This window comes from Panonychus citri, unplaced genomic scaffold (genome assembly GCF_014898815.1).
Source record: "Panonychus citri isolate SS breed McGregor unplaced genomic scaffold, ASM1489881v1 Contig00141, whole genome shotgun sequence".
NCBI classification, from domain to species: domain Eukaryota; kingdom Metazoa; phylum Arthropoda; class Arachnida; order Trombidiformes; family Tetranychidae; genus Panonychus; species Panonychus citri.
This window is the reverse complement of record NW_026515546.1, coordinates 3,015,213-3,039,001: the sequence shown is the minus strand read 5'-3', so window position 1 is coordinate 3,039,001 and position 23,789 is coordinate 3,015,213. Positions and strand designations below refer to the sequence as shown.

General features: G+C 30.7%; 3 protein-coding genes across 5 annotated transcripts; 2 read left to right on the top strand and 1 right to left on the bottom strand.

Moving 5' to 3' along the window:
• Positions 1 to 396: 396 nt before the first annotated feature.
• On the top strand, positions 397 to 6,249 carry LOC128395273 (carboxypeptidase N subunit 2-like). 2 transcript variants are annotated; one of them, XM_053355679.1, is made up of 3 exons: positions 397 to 792; positions 4,194 to 4,728; positions 4,798 to 6,249. In XM_053355679.1, exons 1-3 carry the CDS (start codon positions 508 to 510, stop codon positions 5,994 to 5,996), a joined length of 2,019 nt encoding a protein of 672 aa, XP_053211654.1. In that variant the 5' UTR covers positions 397 to 507; the 3' UTR covers positions 5,997 to 6,249. The 2 variants fall into 2 exon arrangements, with proteins under 2 accessions (XP_053211654.1, XP_053211653.1); XM_053355678.1 differs by having other exon boundaries at positions 398 to 792; positions 4,194 to 6,248.
• Positions 6,250 to 11,695: 5,446 nt separating this feature from the next.
• On the top strand, positions 11,696 to 19,452 carry LOC128395274 (neuropeptide F receptor-like). Of its 2 annotated transcripts, none has more exons than XM_053355680.1 (4): positions 11,696 to 12,125; positions 12,589 to 12,915; positions 17,261 to 17,488; positions 18,718 to 19,452. In XM_053355680.1, the coding sequence occupies exons 1-4, from the start codon at positions 11,942 to 11,944 to the stop codon at positions 19,317 to 19,319; spliced, it is 1,341 nt and encodes a 446-aa protein (XP_053211655.1). In that variant the 5' UTR covers positions 11,696 to 11,941; the 3' UTR covers positions 19,320 to 19,452. The 2 variants fall into 2 exon arrangements, with proteins under 2 accessions (XP_053211655.1, XP_053211656.1); XM_053355681.1 differs by having other exon boundaries at positions 11,696 to 12,141.
• LOC128395272 (latent-transforming growth factor beta-binding protein 2-like) lies at positions 19,452 to 23,188 on the bottom strand. Its single transcript, XM_053355677.1, has 7 exons — positions 22,797 to 23,188; positions 22,208 to 22,617; positions 21,531 to 21,653; positions 21,132 to 21,323; positions 20,089 to 21,057; positions 19,838 to 20,009; positions 19,452 to 19,766 (listed from the first exon to the last, which is right to left on the bottom strand). Exons 1-7 carry the CDS (start codon positions 23,006 to 23,008, stop codon positions 19,634 to 19,636), a joined length of 2,211 nt encoding a protein of 736 aa, XP_053211652.1. The 5' UTR covers positions 23,009 to 23,188; the 3' UTR covers positions 19,452 to 19,633.
• Positions 23,189 to 23,789: the final 601 nt, after the last annotated feature.

Genomic DNA, 23,789 nt, shown 5'->3' with positions numbered 1-23,789 from the left:
AACATCTGCTCGATGTGTTATATCGAGAAGAGAGAGAATAAAAATTTTAGAAAAAAAAAGTTTTCTATCAAAAAGTAACATAGTCACTCGACCTCCTTTGGAACCATCATCCTCATCCTCATCCTCATCTTCCTCATCTTCCTCATCTTCTTTATCTTCCTTTACACGGGCCGATAACAATAACATAACAATGGCAACAACGGGTCTTTGGCTTGAAGAGAAGGAGAAAGAAAAAGAAAGACTTATCTTCCTCCTCTTTCAAGGTTTTCCTCCTTTCTCTTTTTTTATCATCCTTCTCTCTCTCTCCCTCTTTCTACCTATTCATGTCTCTCTCTCTCTCTCTCTCTCTTCTCACTTTTCACTGCAGCTTTTCATCTTCATCATCTTCTTGTTATTGGACTTCAGTTAATGTTTTGAACTTGGATCAGTTAACTTGGATTCTCATTCATCTCTCATTTCAATTTCTCGATATTTTCAATTCTTTTATTTTCTCTCATTATTTTCACCATGATACTCAATCTAATTTACTTATTCTGTGTAAACAGTTTCCTTCAACTTACAGTTATAATTGTTATTAGTTCAGCTAATCCATCGATATCTTTATCATCATCATCATCTGATTCAGTTAATCATCTTAATCTAAATAATCATAATAAACTTGATCTTGGTTCCTGGCAGAGGTGCATCAAAAGTTGTGTCTGTGATATGGATGAAACTAAAAGGAAAAGGGTAATTTGTGAATCAGGTAAACTTACCAGGATACCTACTAATTTAATTGATCCATCGACAAAGGTAATTAACAATTCTAATTGTATTTATATAAACAATCAATCAATCAATCACCTTAATTTGGTTTCATTATCTTACAACAATCAAATCCAATGTCATCCCGGTTAACCTTTTCATCAGTTTTCAATTTAATTCAACTTTTCGAGTCTCCTCTCAACTTTAATCAACTTCACTGTTGATTAATTACTAAATTAAATATTAATCAGTCATTTTCTTAATTCAATTACCTATTCAATGTTATGGTTACATTGTTTGTTTTATTTTCCACTGTTAATGTTTATCTTTTTTTTTGTTGTTTTTCGTTTTCTACTTTAATTATATTTTCCTCTTTTTCTGATACTCAGAGTATTCAGAATATTCATTTTCTTTTTCAAATACGATACGATTTTCACCATTGCGAATATATTTATGTTCAAATCTAATATTTATTACGATGGAGAGCAAGAAACACTAAGAGTTAATGAGATTTTATTGTTTCCATTTTGATTTCAAGTTTTTTTTCTGGTTAATTATTCTCTTGGAATCAACTTTGACCTCGTATCTCTTGTTAGATAATAAGATATATATATGATATGACCTTTGGATGAAGAGATGAAGTATTTTGGTAATCGTAATTGTGGCTCAGATCAGTTGTGATGGAAAAGTGAATCAAGTTAATGATTTTCCGCTAATCATGAATTAAGATTTATCAGAATTGATCTGTTACCATTAAGAAAAGATTCCAACTCCATTATCAATTTTTCTGCGTTAATAGTTGATCATTACTCGTGCCTTGTCCATCAAAGTTAATCATTGACAATCAACAGCATCATCATCATCATCATCTCTCTTACCTTGATGGTTATCAATTTTGATATAATGACGATCAAGGGATAAATGATGAAGATGAAACTGATTGATAGTCTCAGTTTCTTACCTTTGTTTTCTTCACCTCGATCCAATTCCTCATCTCTTGTTTTCTTCCTTTGTTTGACTTCATTGGGATTCTAATTGTTGTTCCTTAATCATGTTATTTAATATCAACAAATTGTTCTATTTCATTGTTTTCTTTTTTTTCTCTCATCATCATCATCATCTTCTTCTTCTTCTTCTTCTTCTTCTTCATCCTCGTTGACACTCACAAATGTTACTCTTCATTAGATCAAATAAGATGATGGTTGACATCTCATCTTCAAATCAATTCTCTTCCTTAACTTTTCATGGTTGATTAGTTTAAATTGACAACTAGACGAAAATATCATCAATTATTTTTCTTCCTCATCCTTTTCATCATCTTCATCATTACAATTCAATTACTATCCAAAGATTCAGAAGAAAATCACTCAATGATGAGAACGATGATACTCATGTATTCTTGTTACCTGTTGTTATACAGTCGAAAAATTTTCCACCAAAAACTAATCATGATCAATTTCATTCGAGTTTTTTTTCTTCACCTTCATCTCAGTCTTCCTATTTCCTTGTCCTCTCTCATCTTCTCAGGTAACAGTATCTCAATTAGAAGAGTAAATTAAATATAAGAATAAGAATATAACTTAAGTATCAAGTCTTTCTAATGATGGACTAATCTAAATGAGAGATTAATGTAATATCATCGCTCGACAAAAAGTGTTGGGATAAATAAAGAGAAATGATTAAGACATTTATTAGATATTCAAGATTATCCATTTGAATGAATTAGTCTAATCACCAGGAAAGAGAAATAAGGAAAATATCATCATTATCATTTCTCTCTCACTGTCTATGTGTCAAGTTCAAGTTATTTTTTTCCTCAACTCGTAAGATTTACATGTAAATCTGGTAAATCTAATCCAATCTTTCATCGTTGAAATTCAGTTTTAAACTTTTACCATGATCATCAATTGTCTCACTCACTCACTAATTGTATTAGTCTCTCATGATTTCATTTTCTCTCTCAAACTGTTACTCTTGTTTTCATCCTGTAAATGAGACATGTTTCACCATCAACTATCATCATCATCATCATTATCATCATTTCCATTTCCCTATTACTGTTCAAACAATTCTCATGGAGTTCAGGATTGCAGAGATAAGCAACATTCTTGACAGAGTATATTCTTGATACTCGAAAGAGTCTCTCTTATTTTTCTCTTTCTGTAGTCTTTCTTACTCACTATCTCCCTTGTCTCTCTCTCTCTCACTCTCTTCGTTGTTTAAATAAATGAAGCAAAGCTGAAGAAAAGGACAACGCCCGTGTCTCTGAAAAGTGACCTGGTCACACCTCGATAGTTCCAAACGATACATTTTTACACAATCTTTATGATTGTTTATCCTTTTCAGCCCATTGTCCATGGTTAATTTTTCTCTCTCTCTCTCTCTCTCTCTCTCTCTCTCTTGCTTATTTTACTTTTCCCTTTTGCCCTTTTCTGTTGATCCTAAATTTAGCTTGGAAGATTATCTCAACTAATCCGTAACCGTAACCATCTCCATTAATTATCATCGTCAAAATGATTATTCTTATCATTTTTCTTGTCTCATGTTGACCAATACAAAAATTTTATCAACTCGTATTGACCTTTCCTCCTTCACCTTCACCTTTCCCTTTCTTTTACTTGCTCTTTGACTTTCTGTTGTTATCAGTCTCTCTCTCCCCTTATGAATCCCCGCTGATTATTGTCTAATTGTTTTCTCTCATTAGATAGCTTTTCCCTTGATAACTATTAATACTTTGAACATATTATCCATTTCTCACTTTTGACCTTTTCCATTTGACCTTTCACACTCTTTCTCTCAACTTCCTGACTATCCTTTTACCTCTACTACATATTAACTTCCCTTGTAATAAAATCCAATGTAAATTAATTAACTAAATTTTCATTAACGATAATCGTTAGAATTTGATAACTCACCTTTTCCACCATTATCCAAGATAATTGTGATATTTTCCTCCCTCTTGTTAAATTGTTAACAAAAAATTTTCAACAGCAATCAGTTGATTGAGAATTAAATTAATTCCTCCACCTCATGATAATCATCATTTCAATTTCCTACGGAGACCACAAAATGATGACGATGATTGATTGATTAACGATTAACAGTTAACCAAAATTTTCCCCACAATTCTTAATCCTGATTATCTTGGACCAGGAATATTAATTAGATAACATTTCAAATTCACAAATAAGATGAACAATTATTACATTTATTATAAAATTCACCCTAAATTAAAATGTTGTTGCCGTTGATTGTTGATCAACAATCAGTCAATTTGATTGCTCAGATGATTATAATTTAACCAATTAACCAAATTTGATTGAATATGAAACCAACCTGAAAAAAAATCAAATACAATTTTTGATTGACTTAAATGTGTGTTAACCTTTTAAATTTGGTTGATTTTCATGATTAATTATTTGTTGATTGTTGTCTTATTATTATTACAGATATTGATTGTTGATGGTAAACCGGATCAAGAAAACAGCCTTAATTTGGGTAAAATTTTCAATGGATTAACTGAATTAGAGGAGATTAAAATTAGCCATTCACGATTACCTGCCATCGGCGAGTCGTCTTTCTGGCCTGGTTATCAATTGCGATCTCTTGATCTCAGCTACAATTCCATTGGCATTTTATCACCTCACGATTTTTATAACCTTTCCCGTTTAATTAACCTTGACCTGAGTAATAATCGTCTAGATGAATTCAATATTCCCTCGGCTCCATTTAACTTTCTAATTTCCCTGGAAAAGTTGAGCCTTGCTCGGAATAAGATTCGGTCACTTGTACCACGAATGTTTTACCCGCTCTCCCAACTGACCAATCTTGACCTGTCGGGAAATCCACTTAGTGAAATCAAAGCGGAATATTTTACCGATCTTCCAATTTTAAATCATCTTTCCTTGGAAAATTGTGGCCTCAAAGATATTCCCGCTTCCGTTTACAAGAATCTTAACAATCTAAATTATCTTAACCTAAAGGGTAATCATCTTAATTATTTAACCTCATTTGGTTTCAGATATTTAACCAATTTGAAATACCTTCATTTAGATGGTAATAAGATAACGGTACTTAGTGACCATGCCTTTGATGGACTTCAATTAACTCATCTTGGGCTCTCTTCAAATTCATTAACTGGCCTTTCAACGTGTACATTTTGTTCATCGACAGTTGATTCACTTGATCTGTCCCACAATTCAATTCGTGGTATAGTTGACACCCTATTGGAACCAATTTCCAATTTGACAACCCTTAATTTCAACAATAATCCCAACCTTTATAATCCAGGAAACTCAGTGGCAAATTTGATTCGTCCCCTGAAAAACCTTCAACATCTTTCATTAGCTGAAACTCAACTGGACGATAGTCTAAACGAGTCAACCTTTAACAGGTCATCTTCACTTTTACACCTTGACCTTAGTAGGAATAAATTTACCACCCTTCAAGCTTCACTATTTAAACCACTTTACCATCTTGAAGCATTAAACTTATCTCATAATCTATTATCCACCCTGGAATCCTCAGTATTGGAAACCTTTGATTCCATGACAACCCTAAGGTTAATTGCTCTTCACAATAATCCCTGGTCTTGTTCACGTTGTCACATTTTACCGTTAATCAATTGGCTCAATCAACTTCCATCCGCTTATTCTGCCCTTTGCGTTCAAAATGGTCACAATGCCGGTAAATTTTGCGTTAAATGTTCATCACCTAGTCAACTTGAAGGTCGACCCATTTACACAATTTCCGATGATGATATTGATAATTGTCAATATAACACCAAGATTCAGATGAGACTCACTTACCCACAGCCCAAAATCGGTATGGTTTTAGGTTTCCTTGTGGTCATCTCGTTGACCTTTCTAATTATCATCATTGCATTAATTTACCGAAGACAAGGAGCCGTTTATTATACTAATGAAAAAGAGACCGCTGCCCATCCTTGCCTAGCAATACCCGAAGATAATACAATCGATGACAATTTTATCATCGATTGTACAACCGATGGTTCAGATTGTTTGAAACAACAATTAACTAACCAATCAGATAAAATGGTCACTTCCTGTTCACCGGCCATTATATTGGACAGGCCAAATTCACCAATCTATACCTCTTACCATGATACTGCCATTAACAATCAACACCTTAATCACCATCATCATCATCATTATATTACAACAATTAACAATCCATCCAATTTATCACCTTATTCAACTTATACCTCATTTGAGCCTCGATTAAGGTATTAGACGATTTAGTTATTAAACTAATTATTTAAATTGTGTGTAATTATCATCATCATTTTATTGAGAATATTTTTTATTATTATCAACATCATCTTCATCTTTTAAATTGTTTCACTTTGATTAACTTTAAATTGTAAATCTATTGATAAGCAAATCATCAACAATCAACTAATACAAGTATAAAATCAGTTAATCAATTTGCTTTTTCATGTACATAAAAAAAAATTATAATTATCAACAAAATTATATTGTTATTTTCAATGGAAAAACAAAATAAACGTTTCAACAATTAACAAATTATTGTGTCCAAATTGATTGTACATTTAAATTGTAACACAATTACAATTGGATATTAAATCATCATCATCATCATCAAGGATTAATTAATCCGGGAATCCTTAGTAGGTTTTAATCATCACCCTCGTAGGTCAACCCAATAGCCAAAGTAAAAAAAGTTAACAAGATTAAATAATTGATTATGATAACAATTTGTTGGCTTCAAAATCAACAATCAACAACTATTATCACAATAGGTAATACAATTTAGTAATTGAATTAAGTTGAAATAAACGTTTCGCTTCAACAATTAACGGTAAATTGTTTTGGTTGGTAAACAATCACCAGAATAATAGGTTTTAATGGTTGGTACATTATCTCAATCATTTGACCCAATATCAAGTCACAGGAAGGTAACAATTAGCTGTTGATTAGTTGATAGTTAATTGTTGTTATTTATGAGACATTTGTTTCCCTAGTTTAGTTAATTTTAAAGTAATTGTTATCTTATTGTGGCGAATCGTAATTAGTTTAATCATCAGAATCATCATCTTTGAGGTAATTCAATATTCAACCAAGAAGTTGCTATTATTAAACTTAAGTTTGATCTAAATTAAAAGTTACAATTAACTGTTCATCGTTGTAATTTAATCATCAACACATTGACCTCGCTCTGTTTGATTAATATTGAGATCAATAAATTGTTATATTGATAATTAAACTTGATCATATACATAAAAAGGATCATGTATCATGTTGATCAGGATTATCACATCCGTTATCATAATCATCGTCATCTTTAGTTAATCAATAGTTAATTTCCAGGTAGATTGTAATTTACACATGATTAACCATCAACTGATTGATAAAATTGATTAGAAATGATTGAGTTAATTGTTATCCAAACAAAATGAAAACTTTTGGTGAGCTGGAAAAGTATTGGTAACAATTATGTTTAAATGGTGAGCCCAAGTTATTAACAATTGGGTTAATCATTAATCTGTCAATCATTTTGGTCCATCATCTTGATTAAACCATTGATCACCGTCTTCCATCATCCATGGTAGGTAAACAATCAGCTGATGATTAAATTGTTAACCTAAAATCAGTGGTCCGAATCAAATAAGTTGTTTGTGTCAACCGATGTTGGTTGTTACCTGATTTCCAATTGTGGGCAAAATCAAATTATACTTTTGGCCGGACGACAAGTTTCTAGACAAATAGACCTTGACTTGAGCAAGTGGGTGTCGGGGTTGAGAGGGAGAGAGAGAGAGCCTAAAATGTCCACCTTGATTCGTCTTCGAAGCAAAAGTCACGTTCCAAGTAATTCAAATGACCAGTGGGCAAATAACTGCAACAGATTCTGTGTCTGGTCAATGGGTTGAAAAGTGTATTGAAAATGGAAACGATTTAACCAAAAACAGCGATTCAATTGACCTGAGGTCAACCAGGTTACCAGACAGTGAATAGATTTGTGTTTACATATGACACGAGCTAAGAAAGAGGAAAATAACAAAGAAAGAAAGAGAGCAAGAAAGGATACAATAGAAAGAGAAGATAAAGTAAGAGGAAGATAAGTAAAGTCTAAGAAAATACAGGGTGGAGATTGAGAGAGAAAAAGTTTAAAAGGAAACAGATTGAGGTGAAAGGTGAAGACAAGAAGAGAGCAGATGATAAGCGTGTCCTGTTTCTTTTAAGACGTTTTTCCAATCGCAATTTTCTTAGACCAACTTGTCCGATATCTTGACCCCTGGTCCATTGTAAATAGTATTTATTATCCTCGCTATTGACCAGTATGTTTCACCTGGTCTCTATTTCTGGTCAGGTCATTCTGAGATTAAAAACTGGTTCTTGTCTCGAGTTACCCGAAAATGTCTTAGTCTTTTTTACTTTGCACTTCACGTGTGCCACGAGCTGTTGACCTTTACCAATATGAAGATGACCAATAAAATCTTAAATCCTTATGGAGTAAATTGTTATCATTATCACGAATTGCAGGTCCACCAGATGCTGACCGTCCTCCGATCATTTGAAAACAATTTACGAATTGTATATTCCTTTAATCATTGGAGATAAATTTAAGGGAAATTAAGTTTTTATCGATTGACAATTAAAATCAACAATCAAATTGATTGTTTTTGCAAAAGTTACACAAGTCTGTTCATTGATTGATCCACTGATTTGCCGACCAAATTAAATCATGGAAAATGGTGAAATCATCATAGTATTTTTGTTGTTAATTGTTGATGATAATTTCAATTAGTAATTAACAGAACTGAGTTTACTTTTTTGTTTAACTGTTCATTTAAATTGCAAACAAAAAGTTGATGAAACAAGTTGAATAGACTCACAATTTTCAAAGATAAACATAATCAGCTCATCGTTATTAACCAAAAAGTTAATTGGAACCTGATTACAATCAATTTAAATACTTTTCTCTCATGTTAGTGGTTAACCACAAGGAATTTAAATATTTCCCATAGAGCTAAAAATAATTATCACTCTAATCAGGTACAAGTTGATCATCTCCAAGTACAAAACATTAACCGAAAGTAAAATCCATACAATTAAGTTAATTGTGAAATCTTGAAAATAGATTGAGTAAAAAGCAAACAATTAACCAAATTTAGACTAGATATCGAAATAATAATCAAGATTGATAACTTAATTTAGATAGGAAAGAGTGAGACCAATTAAAATAGTCGAAAGGTTTTCAGTTTAACTTTAAATTGTCAAAGAAAACAAAATCTGCCCATCAAATGATTAACCATAACAATTTAAGGGTAACTGTTTAAAATGACACAATTAATTTTGTTTATCCAACACTAAACCAATGATATTCACATTGAAAGAGAGAGAGAGAGCAAGAGAGTTAACAGTTAACGGTACTTTTCATCCGCATCTTTTTCGTGAGATGATTAGTTTTTTTTTACGACACAAAGAAGTGAATACAATATTTATCATCCTTATCATCTTCCTCCTCTTTCTTTATTAATCTCCATCCTTATAAATTGCACAATAGTCTCTTACATTATCCTTTTCTCCTCCTTCCTCAATCCATTGGCTTTTTGTTTGATTTCATCCTTGGTACATTTTAATCACATGGATGATCCTGTTAATCAGCATTCCCAGTCATTGATCTGATGATAACAAAATTATTTTAGTTAACCTGTCAATTAGATTAAATTTCAAATATAAATGTCAAAGTAAATTGTAAATGTATGAAACCATTTGAATTAATACTTTAACTATCACATGAAATTTGCATAAAATTAAAATTCACCCAATCAATTTGAATAGTTTATCCTCTTCCTTTGGACTCCAATTGGTTTCATGAAAAGTACAACAATCAATTTATTAGCTAAATTGTTGAAAATTTTGTTATACACAGAATTGTCCAAACAAAGAAAAACCTTATTGTTATAATTTAATCATGATGATTAAGTATTTTGACAACAATTTACCCATGAAATTGTGTTTGCTTTTCGGTTAACAGCAACAGATACACTGAAAACCTTAAGTTAATTGTGTAAATTGTTTTAATAGTAAAAACAACATTAAACCCATAATACTAATCATCATGATCAACAAAATGTAATAGTTTTTGTTTCCTCTCTCATCTTTCAAATCAATAACATTTTCTGTTTTCTTTTTTGGGTTATGTTGACGATTCCATCCAGTAATTTATATTATCTAATTTGTTATCATCATCATCATGATGATTATTTCTTGTTTGTTGTGTTGATGTTATTGTAAACTTGATGTTGATCATTTGTTTCCTTTGGGGGTTAACCTTTAGCCTCTTTTAATTTTATGATGATACTAAAAACATTATCAATATGTTTGCATCATTTGAAATTTTGTAACAAAAATTGAATCGCAATTGTAAAGTTAAATTAGCAAAGGCCAGAAAATGATGATGATAAACATGATGATTGTGATGATGAAAACACAACAAACATTGTAATGGTCAATAAATCAAAAGTTTATAATCTTTCAGATTTTTTTTCCAAGGCCAAAGTATAAAGGGAGGGAGATTAGTAGAATCCAAGTTTAGATTATCATTAGACTTTGAGCTCTTTTATCCTTTCTCAGTAAATCATCCTGATCTCTTGTAACACCTAATCTTGTGGTTCCTTTTTCCTTTAGCACTTCAGTTGAAGATCCTGAAGACATTTGTTTTTGTTACCTCATCTTATTCCTCATAATGATAATCTATGGTGATTATGAGTCTTTGTGATATTTTCTGCCAAAATTGTAAAGAAGATGGGGTTAGAAAAACAATCAGTTTCTTTCATTACAGAATAGAGAAAGAAATAAGATATGATTCTCTGTAAAAGGAATAAGTTGATGAAACAGAATGAAATTAAATTCACTGGTCACGGATATTCAATAATAGAGTTACCATAATCTTTGGAGATGAGGTTAACCATCAATATGAGAAAAAAAAGTCAATAAGATGGAATAGAAATGGAAAAAAATGATTCGAATCCTTTTTCTTATTACAATTACAAATACAGAATATCACATCAGGTATATTATCTCACCTTGTCTCTCATCTTCAGGTAAATATTTACCAATCTTAATAAGAAAACAAGGAAAAATGAATCGAACTGATCTTGTGGTCAAGCGAAGATGAAAAAGAAATTAATTCAGCTTCAAAGATTCTATTCAATTGAGAAAAAGAATAAAAATAAATTCAAAGCCATCGCTATGATCGGCGCCGGACTTGATCGTTAATATTATAAGATATACAGGGTTACTCAATAAAATTCGACTTTCGTTAAGTTTGTATGTAAAAAAATAAGTTTCGAGTTCCAAGGTCATTCCAGTCATTTATTGATAAACATATTTAGAGTTCATTTGAAAATTTTTCATGATTTTACCAGGAACTTACCACAGAATGAAAATCAATGATTTGTCGTAATGACTTCTTACGTCGTAAACATGTTCCAAGTTTGTTTTCAATAATTCTTAATCTAAGGTACTCGAACCCCGACACCGTCACAGATTAATTGATTAATTCATTGATTAACAGATCTGGTTCTTAGAGGTAACCATGTTGTGTGTGGGGTTTTCTTTGAAAAAACGGGAATTTATTTTTCTACTTGCTAAAAGAGGAATAGAAATGAAATAGGCCCCTTCTTAACCCAACATCTCGGACCTTATTGAGATAAAAATTGAATCAATTATGTCAAAAAACGCGGGAAAAGGTTCGATAAACCAGTGATATCTAGTGGGCAGAAAAAGAGCTAAAAAAGTACGAAAAAATTCAATAGATGGAGTTAGATGGATTCTTTGAAGTTCTGAAAGCTCCAAGGTGAATGTTGTTTATTTCATGGTGATAATCAAGAGAAAAATTTTCAATAGAAAATAAATTGTAATATGAGCGCATATTCAAAGGATGGAAGAAGAAGAAGAGAAATTGTAATATTCAACAACTAAATTCATCTTTATTAATGTAACTTTTAACTTCTCAAGTGCACAAACAGTTTTAATCATTAATTGTGATCAGTAACTCAATTGAACAATTAAAGTGATAAACTAATTCATATTATCAAGAACTATTAATTTGTTCTGAAGTGATCATCAATATATAATCTTAATCAGTCAAAGGAATGATGTTTTAATTTAATTGTGGACCTGGAGTGAATATTAACTAAGATGATTAAATGAAAATAATTATCATGAAACTTTCAATTGGATTAAAATTGTTATTATTAGCTAAACTTCAATTGATTAATTGTCAACAGCCAGAATCATTAAACGATTATAATGGGACAACCTTACCGTTAATTGTTGAATCAAATCATGATGATTATCATGATGGAGATAAAAATGGAATCAAATTTCAAGGTGTGTTAATATTATGGTGAGTTTAATGCTCTCATAATAATAATAATCATGATTATTGAAAATGTCCGAAAGTTCAATCAAACTAATCAAATATCTTCTTGGTTTAATGATCAAATCAAAATGAAAATTGATCTGAATTCATTGTAATCATAACAGAAATGAATGAATAGAAATTTTCAAATTCAAAGTAACTGAATATCGATGAAACTTTTTCTCAGTGTTCACAATTTATATCATGAAAAAAAGTATCATCATCCTCAAGATTATCACCATCATTTTGTTACTCCCATGAGGCAGAGATGAACATGAACAATATACATCATCATTATTAGATTGGTCTAAAGTTCAAAACTTCAAGTTCGATATATCAACAAGAAAGAGAAAACTTTTTCCATCTTTCTTTTCAACTTCTATTATTAATATTTATCCATTTTCTTTTTATTTATTGATCAATTTCCCATAGAAAAAGATTCTGGTGGACATCTTGAAGATTACGATGTCAACCCTGAATATGATAATAGGAGTGAAATTATGCAAAAACTTCAGGCTTACGTTTCAAATCGAGCCATTGATGACACTGCATTCACCTACTTGACCCTTGCATATATTATCCTGATCATTTTGGGTGCAGCGGGCAATGGACTGGTCTGCATGGTGGTCATCAGGAAACCTTCAATGAGAACACCAAGAAACGTATTCATCATCAACCTCGCCATCTCTGACCTTTTACTGTGTTTATTCACAATGCCTTTCTCACTTGTTGAAATTGTCCTCAAATTCTGGCCTTTAGGTAAGTGGTCATCATCTTGGTCATTCAATTTTCGACTCAAAATCTGAATCAAAATTGGAGCAGAAAAGTTTTTCTCTCTCTCTCTCTTTAATCCAATTCTATTCATAAATATCATTTTCCATTTTGATTTTCTAAAAGTTCAATGCTCAGTATTAGCATGAAATTTTCTTGAAATGATAAATTATTCCAATAAGATAAAGAGTAATATCTAAATTTATTATTTACCTGGAGGAAAATCTATAAATATATAAATCTCATGTATAATATTGTTTCATGATCATGTATTCATGGTGATTCATATATATTGATAATTTATCTCAATGTTTTATTAGTGAATCTGATATAATGTACACAGAATCAACTTGTTGATTGTTTGTTAACAGATAATCATTAATCACAACTCTTTTCCTTTCCCCCATGAATAATTAGCTCATGATTATAATCATGATTACGTGCTATCAACTAGTCCCAATGTTATTAACTGATTAACTGAATTTATATATATTTTCATGGGATAACTGATTTCATGATATAAGTAAACTCTTCAACTGATTAGCATGTAAATTGGTGATGAAACTCTGATTTCCTTGGTTATTCAGATTAATCCATGTTCAAGACTCAACTTTTCTTACTCTGAATATCTTGAGATATTAACATTAATCTGAATTTAGTTCAACATGCAAAAGTTATACTAGCATTTGTTTATTACATTTACAAGGTAAGATTATCATCTTAACATCAATCAGATTAGTTTTTCTGATGATTATGATTATTATCAACTAAATTGTTACCACATTGAACATGTAGATAGATGATTAAAAAGATAATGAAGAAAAAAATGTTACCTGATAATCATCCTGATGATGCAAGTTGTTTACATGATAATTTCTCATCTTTTCTTATTGGAATCACTTTTTTTCTGATCATCAGAATCAATCATGAGTTCATTTCCATTGGGTGTTAGGTTTCTGGTCAAGCTTATAGATTATCAGTAGCATCATGAAGATTATCATGAATTTGGCTAAGAAATTTCTCTCTCTCTCTCTCTCTGCGTGTATTCAGTAGGTAACGATAATTTTCTAGACTTCAGATCATATTTTAGATCTCAGGAAATGATGAGATGAGAAACAGGGAGAAAGAAAAAGTTTCTGAAAAATAGAGATGAAAATTCTAAGGGATATTTTTCTTCCTCCATTATTCATACCCATGAGATAATCTGTCAATATTGGAAGGTGAAAGATGAAGGTATTTGCTGTGGTGAGTGTATTGGGGTAAAAGTATTATAAACCGAAATATAAAAGTTCTGACATCGATTCTGAATGAACATGCTTATAAAATTGCTATTGGTCTGATAGACTGTGAACCTATTTGATGAGATATCATGTTAATTGTTTACATTAGATTTTTCTTCTTCTTCTTGTCACAATTTGATAGCAATTATTGTCCAAACAATCAATTGATTCATGGTCAGAATTTGAATTCTGAAATGGTGAAAATAAAGTTCTCTATTTGTTCAGTAGATAAAATTTTCATTCCTTGGGGGAGAATAAAGTTCAGTTTATTTGTTATCATTTTCTAAGGTTTCAATTCTGATAAAATTTCTAGTGGTCAGTAGTTTACATATCTTATTGATCAGTTACATGATAAACATCAGATCAGTTTGTTTTTCCCCATGAAACCATCATGAAGATCAAATTAAAACAACACGATTAAAGAGGAAAAGTAAAAAAAAAGAAACAAAGTTTATCAAATGAAAAACTGACCTTTAGACTAAAATGCAACCGAAATTCAAAGGTCAGGGTGTAAATTGAGATTTTTACTGAGCTGAAACTTTTCAGTCGATTGATTTTCCAAACATTAGAATAGAAAATAATTTACCTTATCATTTGATAAACTTTCGAGGAAAAAGTTAACTATTATCAACTCAATTATCGCATGTAGGTGATGAGGTACAAGTGGTCAAGAGAGTGGACAGAGTGACAGAGAGAGAGAGAGAGAGAGAGAGAGAGAGAGAGAGAGAGAGAGAGAGAGAGAGGAAAGTCTGACCACTGACTGAGTGATTTTATCGTGCAAAGATGAAACTGGAAAAAGATTCGGACAGTTAAGAGATTCAGCTTGGAAACATGATCAATATTCAGTGTGTCAGATAACATTTAGAATCACTGAGTAAACAACAAAAAGGATAAGATGAAAACAATGAAGGAAAATGATGATCATGATGATCCAAAGTCTTTTTTATCAACTAACTAATTCTGATTCATTTAATTAATTCATGTGATGAATTGAACGAAAGCCCAATACATATAATAATATGATGAAAATTACTGGAGTAAAAAATAAGTTCAAATCCAATTAGAACCAAGAAAGAAAAACAAAAACAAATTCGAGGTAAAATAAAACTACCCTAAGATTGGATTCTCTTTAGGTTCACCCTGTATATTCAGCTCAATATACACTAATAGTAAACACATACATACACATGATGATCATTTGATTACCTGGTGAGAATAAAAAAAATAATCAAGGTAACCGAAAATAATAATAATGTATTTACAGAGAAACTAAATCTCAATGATAATGTTATTAGGAAACAATTATCTTCATCAGAATAATCATCATAAAAAAAAAGAGGAAAGAAAAAAGTTCCAAGTAATGATTCAGTTTATATTCTGATTATCTTTCCATGAACATTATCTGCAACTAAAGAAATGATAATAATGAAAATAACAATCAAGAAATGATAATAAGTCTTAATTTACCTTTCGATGAGTTTTCAACCTGATTGATTTCAAACAATTTACAGGGAGTGAATTTTATTTTTCCCACTGAACTTTTCTCAACCTTTTGGAAACACTTATTATCATCATCATGTTGGTGATGATAATTATGATAATTATCGTGATGATTATCATTTCATCAATCGTTGAACCTGAAAATCAATTGCAATCTATTTTTAAGTAATTGTTAATCTCTCAGGTAGTGAAACAATTATCATTTAAAAGGTTAAAATTTGAATTGAAATTGAATTCAATTCATTTGTATTACTCATGGATGAGCATCATCATCATCATCATCATCATCATCATCATCATCATCATCATCATCATCATGATAAAGATGAAGATGCTAAATAATTTTGCTTGATAATTATAAGTCAAAGAAAAAGCCTTTGAACTTAATGAATTGAGATATAATCATATTAATCTTATTGATTGATTAAAGGTTAATATTGAATCTGAATTAGTTAATCCAGTTATCTAAACAAAAGTGTTTATCATTTCAATTTGCTTGTTCACTTATTCATCATGATGATAATATAATCATGAAAGGTCAACGAAAGTAATTACTTTTCATCATCCTAATAATATCATCAAGATGATTAAATTAATCCTTGTAACAATTTCATCCATGAATCAATTGTTGATTGTTAATACTCAATTAAATTGATTAATAGGCTTTAAATTTATGGAGATAAAAGTTTTATTGATTATCATCAATATGATTGTTATTACTTATTAATTATCATGATAATTGATTGAAAGTTAATTCTCATCTTTGGGAAGCTTAATTGTTAAAGTTAAGTTAACAGTGTTGATTAAATGGTTTAATTGTAAACAATGAAATTGAATTACCAGGAAAATTGTTATTATCACAATTAATTATAAACAAAACACAACATAAACTATTAATATTAATTGTGTGTGATTCAAACAATTTAACTTGAATAACTTGATTATGAAAATTTTACTCTAAATTGTTTCCATTTAATCAACAATTTAATCAATCAGGAGGTTGAAAATTAAATTCAATCAAACTGAATCAAGAATATTTTATTTTTGTTTTGTGACAGCTTATGATAAACCAATCATGATGATTACAATTAAGTTACGTTTGAGTGATTTAATTAAACATACTGACCGGAAAGGATATTATTGACAGATTATATTAAAAGTAATTGTAATCATCATATTAAATGAATAACAATGTACCTGATTGTTGGAGGGTATTCAATATATATAAACATAAATAAATATACATCATCATAAATATCCCAACAATATTTTGATTGTTGACAGAAAAAGTTAAATTGTCAACATTTCCGTTTGATTGTCAACAAGAATATTTTTTTTTTCCTTGATATCAACACGGATGTTACTCTTGATTTTATGTGTCACATTGAATTGATTACCTTTATGTTAACTGACCACTAACACAACTGGTCATCCTCAAGAAAATAAAATGTCACCTAACTAACTAAATATGTAATAATATCGTGATAATGACAATGATTGATTAACTGAATTTTGTTTTTTTTTCCTTGATTCTATTATTATTATCATCTAAGGTGAGGCAACATGTAAATTAGTTGCTGGACTTCAAGCAACCTCAATATTTGTATCAACAATCAGCATCACTGCAATTGCCTTGGATCGATATAAAGTAATTGTTAATCCTAATTGTGAACCCTGTCAACCAATTAACACCTTTATCACACTCTCAGCAATTTGGTTAACCGCTTTGGCCCTTTCAGCCCCACTTTTCATTTACCGAACCGTTGAAAGTCACCCGATCAGTAAGTTCGTGCCAATAAAATATCATATCAATGTGAATATGAATCAATTGGGTTTGAAAGTTTACAAGAAAATTTTTCCAATTTTAAATTTCATTTTTCACTCTTTTGTCATTTACAATTATTATTATCATTCTAATTGCTTCAGGCTATTCATCTTACCTTCAGGTATCATATTAGTTTGTTATTTATTCACAATATTTAAAGAATTGATAGTTTTTTTTGTTCCAGAATTCAGAATGAATATTCAATCATTTTATTTCTACACGAGAAAGAAAATTAGAATAATAATATTATTATCGAAAGAGAAGGAAAAACAACTGAATTGAATCAGAATTTTTCTAGTTTTCTATTAAGAACATTCAAAATTCCCACCGGGGCAAATGTAAATTTCAACAATTACACTTGCTCTTAATCAGAGTGGGAAATGTTTATTCAATTCTCATCCCATGATAATCAAAATCACACCTTTGGAACAATATCAATCAGCTGATCTCAAATTAAGCTCTAAATTGAATTTTCTGTTACAATTTCAAATTATATTTAAATCAATCAAATCTGATAATCTATTTGAAAGAAAAAATAAAAAATGTTTCATTTCAATTGATTGATTGTAAGGGAAAAAAAAGTTTCATTGATTATCTTTGATGACAATCAAGTGAATTGGATTAACATCATTTTCATCAATGACTGACAATTGATTTACAATCAAAAATAATTGTTATTATTATAATTTCCTTATATCATCATGTAGATTACATGTTAATCATCAGCACTTAGAACTTGGATTTTTTTTTTGTTTTCTTCTTGTTTTCAAACATAAGAGGCTAATGAATCAATTGAGTTTATCGATTAACAATTAAGCTTAACAATAACAAAGTAAAGGCAAATGATAATTAACAGTTACAATCAATTCTTGACAGTTCAATACTGTACAATTTAATAGGAACAATTTATTAACTGTGAATCGCATTTCATCAAATATTAATCTTCATAATGTTATTGTCTTGATTGTTGCTTCGAGATTATTAACAATCAGAGCAATTTATTGTTCAACAGGCAAAATGAAACAATTCAAACAATTAACTGATCAACAATCAGACTAATTGTCTAATTGATTCACAATCAATAAATTGTTCTTGTATTTGGTTAAACGATTATATCGTTACGATTTAATTTAGAATTTCAATTTTTTTTTCTTCATTCGATTTTCTATCGATATTTATATTTAGACATTCTTTGGCTCAAATCGATCGATTATTGTATTGAAAAGTGGCCTATCGATCATGGTCGAGCTTTGTACTCGATATTATCTATGATATTCCAGTACGTTTGTCCGTGTATCATTGTGACAATGGCCTACATTCGGATTCTGAAAAGGCTCAAATACCGAATGGACCAGAAAAAGTTGGGTGGACGATCTTGTCCAGAGAAACAACGACGCGAGGCCTCGAAAAATCGTAAAACTCGATTACTTTTGATTTCGATTTCATTCATTTTTGGCATCTCTTGGTTACCATTGAACATTGTCAACATTGTCGCCGATCTTTACTTTCCCTTTGACAATTCACAGGTTTACCGGGTGCTTTTCGCTTGCTGCCATTTAGCGGGTATGTCATCCGCCTGTTCAAACCCGCTACTTTACGGGTTTCTTAATGATAATTTTCGCCGAGAGTTTAGAGAACTGTTTGTCCATTGTTGTCCATCACTGGTCAATCCATCGACGTCACATTCAATTCACGATAATGAAGACCGAATCATTGACTCAATGTGTTTACAAACTTACACCAAAGAGCCCGTTTCAACCTCCCGACAAGATCCCGAGGCAAGATGATGATCATGAGACAATTAAAATATCAATAATTAATACATATAACTCAAATTAACTTACCCAACTTCATTAATCTGTGAATATAAATTAAATCCTAATCCCATAACTTAATTTATAAAAAAAAAGTAAAACAACTTTTGTGACAAACTTTTAATTGTTTATCCGTTTTCATCAAAGTCTATAACTTTTCATAAAAGATTATTAGTGTTAATCAAATCAACAATTAAGAGTAACTGATGAATGAAATAATGAGATAATTACATAATTAGAAAACAGCAATGATGTAAGCAGTGAATTCTCATTATTCATTATGAGTATTAAAAGTTTCTTGAAATCGTTTGTGGAGCTTGTGGTGGGCGAGGTGTGGATGAAGGCGGTGAATAAGGTGGTGGTGGAGCGGTGGGTTGATGGGTAATATAAACGCCAGTAACTGGACGGTCAAGACCTTCCCTGTAAGGTGAAAATGATATGGAAAAAAGGTTACAACTCGAAGAGGAGACGAAAATAGAGAATCAACTAACCTTGTCCTTCGAGGATAATTTTTTCCTCTTCTTGGAGCCTCGTTATTGGAATCACTTTTCGAGCACAATTTACAACAATAGCAAATGATCAACGACATAAGGAATCCGGAAGCAGCGGCAACGATGATTATGTAAATATAATAATCGGTCCAGAGTTTAGCCCAAAATGAATCTGTGAACAAAAATCGACGAAGTCAAAAGAAAGTTTTTAACCTTAGAGTAAAATTAAATTCGATCCAAGATTAACTGACCTTTGTCCGAAGTGGGTGACAAGGATTTCTTGTAACAATAACCATCGACATTTAAATTGTAACCAGTGTTACATGAACATCGAGCATGTGAATGGTCACAATGAGAGTTAATTATGTTTGAACAATCTTTGTTCGTATTACAATCGCGCCATTGTTTACAGTTAGCATTTGAAGGCGGTGGTTGATTATCATCGTTATCATCATTATCATCATCTTTATCGTTGTCATCGTAATTTTGATAACCATTAAGACAAGAACATTGAGCTTGACCAGATCGCTGGTCAGTTGTCTCACAATAAGAATAAGGTGTTTCCAGGTAACATTGTCTTGACTCTTTACATGGTAATGATAATTTCTTGGTGTAAATACATTCCTCGTAATAGCAAAGGCCATTAGCGTCTTGCCGACAATCATCATTGATACGACATTTACCGTCCAATAGACAAATACCTTGAGAACTGACATAATAGCCCAAACCACAGGTACATTGATTAGTGTCACCATCGCAGTAGCTATTGACATCGTAAGCTTGACACTGTTTGGTGACGGTACAGCGACCTGATAGCTTGACACCCGGGATACAGGTACTTGTTTCGGTGTCACAGTAACCATGTTCACAATCGAGATTATTTGAACAGTAACCTTCAGGAATACAGGTCATCTTAACTGGGGACAATTTGTATCCCGATTGGCAGATACACTTTTTAGTGCTTGGGGAACACAAAGCGTTTACTTCACACTGGTCACTAGTTTCACAAGATTCGTACAGATCTTTGACCACTTGACATCGTCCATTACCACAATATTCATTGGTACTGTTACATCCAGACGAATCGGTACAAGTTCGTATACTTGGAGTGGCACAGGTTTGACCTGATCGACAAGAACATCGAGATTTAAATGAACAGTAAGTGTTGATGTCCACAGCTTCACATTGTTGACTTCGGTAACAATGTTCACCGATTCGAGCTAATATTCGAGAGATCAGAAATAAACATTAGAACAACGAGAGAGAAAAAAGTTCGAAACACTAATAAATGTACCTTTCTTTAGACATCGATGTCGACCTAGGCCCAAACTGACGGCGATATATGAAGGTGGACATTGGCAAGTTTTCCGATCTGAACATGAATCTTTATCGTCTGAAGATACTGATGATGAGCACCAACACAGAGCGTCTTCAATTTGCTTCTCACAATCAGCATTAATTATACACTTTTCACCGAGATTGGGTGCTAGCAATTAGTGACAACAATTAGTAAATCAAATTAGTATCAAAGTGAATTCTTATCACAAATTATGTCACCATGAAATCATTATCGTTACTTTGTTTAAATGAATTAGTTAATCGAGTTAAAAGTTGAATCAACTTTTCATATTCACAATTAACTGATAAGTGATAATGATTGATTGTGATTAACTGATTTGTTGTAAATATTTACCTTTTAAACATAAATCACCAAATGAAATTGGTTCATCTGAATCACATGTACAAATTTCATTGGTACAATTAAAACTTGAACAGTGATCATTAGTTAAACATGGTGATCCTCTGACTCCATTTTCTGTAAATAATTAATCAACAATTAAAAGAGGTTAAAATTAATATTAATTGTAACAAGTTAACAGTGTTCAATTTAATCAGAATCACAACCTTTAATCAATACAAACTTAAGTGTTTCACTTTAATTGTTTATATTATTGTACATTACTATCAACTTAATCAATCTAATCAACAGTAATTTGATGAGTAATAAGTAAGACAATTTAATTGTCTCAATTAATCTTGATTAAAGTGTTGTCATTATTTACTAATCATCATCATAATAATAATAATAACTATATAATATTTTAATCAATGACAACTGGAAAAACAATTTAAGTAACCAAATCAAGGCTAAACAATTAACTTCGTAATTGAAACAAAAATCTGATCATCACAAATAAGGTAACAATTAATTGATCAACGTTAAATTAATTTGATTCATGATATCGCCAATTAGTTAATGAAAATAATCAAAAAACAGTTTTAATCTCATTAACGTCATTGGTATCGGTTTAATCTGAGTATTACTCTCTCGCTCTTTTTAATCAATTAAATGTTCAACAATTAACTTACCAATTATTTCAATTGTGAAACTATGTTGCCAAGAATCAAGTTTACCGTTATCTTGATTAATGAATTTAAAATTACAAGACCAGATTCCTTGATGAGCATAACCGATATTGGAAACAATCAAGTGAGAAGCGTAAATCTCATAATCGGGATTAGATTTTAGTCTAACTGGTAAATCATTTTCAACTCTAATTCTTGCATCGAAACCGGATTTAATTAATTCTAATAGTGATTCAGGATAAGACCATTCGAACTTAAATTCGCATTTAGGTCCAAACTCGGCGCACATCGATTTGTAATCGATTTTGGTGAAACAAGTTCGGGTGAATTCCTCACTTGTGTATAAACGAACCTCAGTTCCAGTGGAAACAATTGATTGTAATGGTAATTGTTCCAGGAAATTTTCATCATAACTGTAAATTTCGATGATCACAATTAGCCAAATAGTATAAGAGAAAGAAAAGAAGAGAAAATTAAATCAAACTAAACAACGAAACAATTAAAATTCTCAATGAAACCGATTCAATGTTATGATGGAGTTTTCTTAATCACTTTTTCTTAATTGTTTTTAATTGAGGTTTTCAATACTTACATTAAACAATTAATTGGTTTGATTCCTAAAGATAAAAATAATAATAAGCTAATTGTCACTAATTTAAGTATATAGGCTGATGATTTTCTGGTTAAATGATGAAATCCATTGTGAAAATGACGATGATGATTAACTTGAGATTTGAGTGTCAATACATTTGATTGATAAATGCTGGTTAGTTGATTGTTGGCTTTACCCACAATTGAAGCCATTTACATATTATTTTGTTGATCAACACTATTCACGGAACAATTAAACAGTAGAGTTGATTGGATTTTCTTTGGTCAACAATTAATTAAACGTTAATTGTAGCAGGTTAAGCTGTTCAATGATTTAGTGATCTCTCATTGAGAGTTTAATAGGAAAAGAAGAAGAGATTTTTTTTTCTCGTTTCCATGTTAACCTTTGGTTTCCATTGGTTTCACTGATAACAATTAACTGATTAACAATTATCTTTACCAATTATTGTTATCAGACAATTTGGTACATCATTTAATCATTTTCAGGTTTGTCGGGTAACAATTTAACTGATAATCAACTAATCAACTATTATTTACAATTTTCCCTTTACTTTTCGTTTTATGATTTCAATTGTCATTGAATTAACTTTTCCTTTATCGTACAAATGTGTAATAATTAACAGACTAATGAAAATTTATTAATCATTTGATAAAAATAAACAATTAATTGGTTATTTGTTTACTTTTGTCTAAATCAATATCAAAGTATAAAAAAAACTAATCAACAATTAAAGTTAATCACACATTCATAAGTCATATTATTGTCCATAGATGGCAGCACCTTTTTCAAGGTAAAATTTTGATCAAAACTTAATTTGGTTAATTGTTTGAATTTATAAAGGCAATTTAGTCATTTTTATATTTAATTGATTAGTTAATTGTTCCAATGCAAGGTTAAATTAGTTGTTCCTATGAAATTAAAATGAGACTGAAAATGTTTCATATAAATTTTGATGCAATTTATTGGTTAATT

Bases quoted from the DNA above. Each gene is read 5' to 3' on its own strand.
- LOC128395272 (XM_053355677.1), bottom strand. From the start codon at position 23,008: ATGGCTTCAATTGTGGGTAAAGCCAACAATCAACTAACCAGCATTTAT. The intron at 21,654-22,207 runs GTAAGTTAATTG...AATTATTTACAG, and splicing joins TTTCACAATTGAAATAATTG to AAAATGGAGTCAGAGGATCA. The intron at 19,767-19,837 runs GTTAGTTGATTC...TTCACCTTACAG, and splicing joins AATTATCCTCGAAGGACAAG to GGAAGGTCTTGACCGTCCAG.
- LOC128395273 (XM_053355678.1), top strand. From the start codon at position 508: ATGATACTCAATCTAATTTACTTATTCTGTGTAAACAGTTTCCTTCAA. The intron at 793-4,193 runs GTAATTAACAAT...TTATTATTACAG, and splicing joins TAATTGATCCATCGACAAAG to ATATTGATTGTTGATGGTAA.
- LOC128395274 (XM_053355680.1), top strand. From the start codon at position 11,942: ATGAAAATAATTATCATGAAACTTTCAATTGGATTAAAATTGTTATTA. The intron at 12,126-12,588 runs GTGTGTTAATAT...AATTTCCCATAG, and splicing joins AAATGGAATCAAATTTCAAG to AAAAAGATTCTGGTGGACAT. The intron at 12,916-17,260 runs GTAAGTGGTCAT...TTATCATCTAAG, and splicing joins CCTCAAATTCTGGCCTTTAG to GTGAGGCAACATGTAAATTA.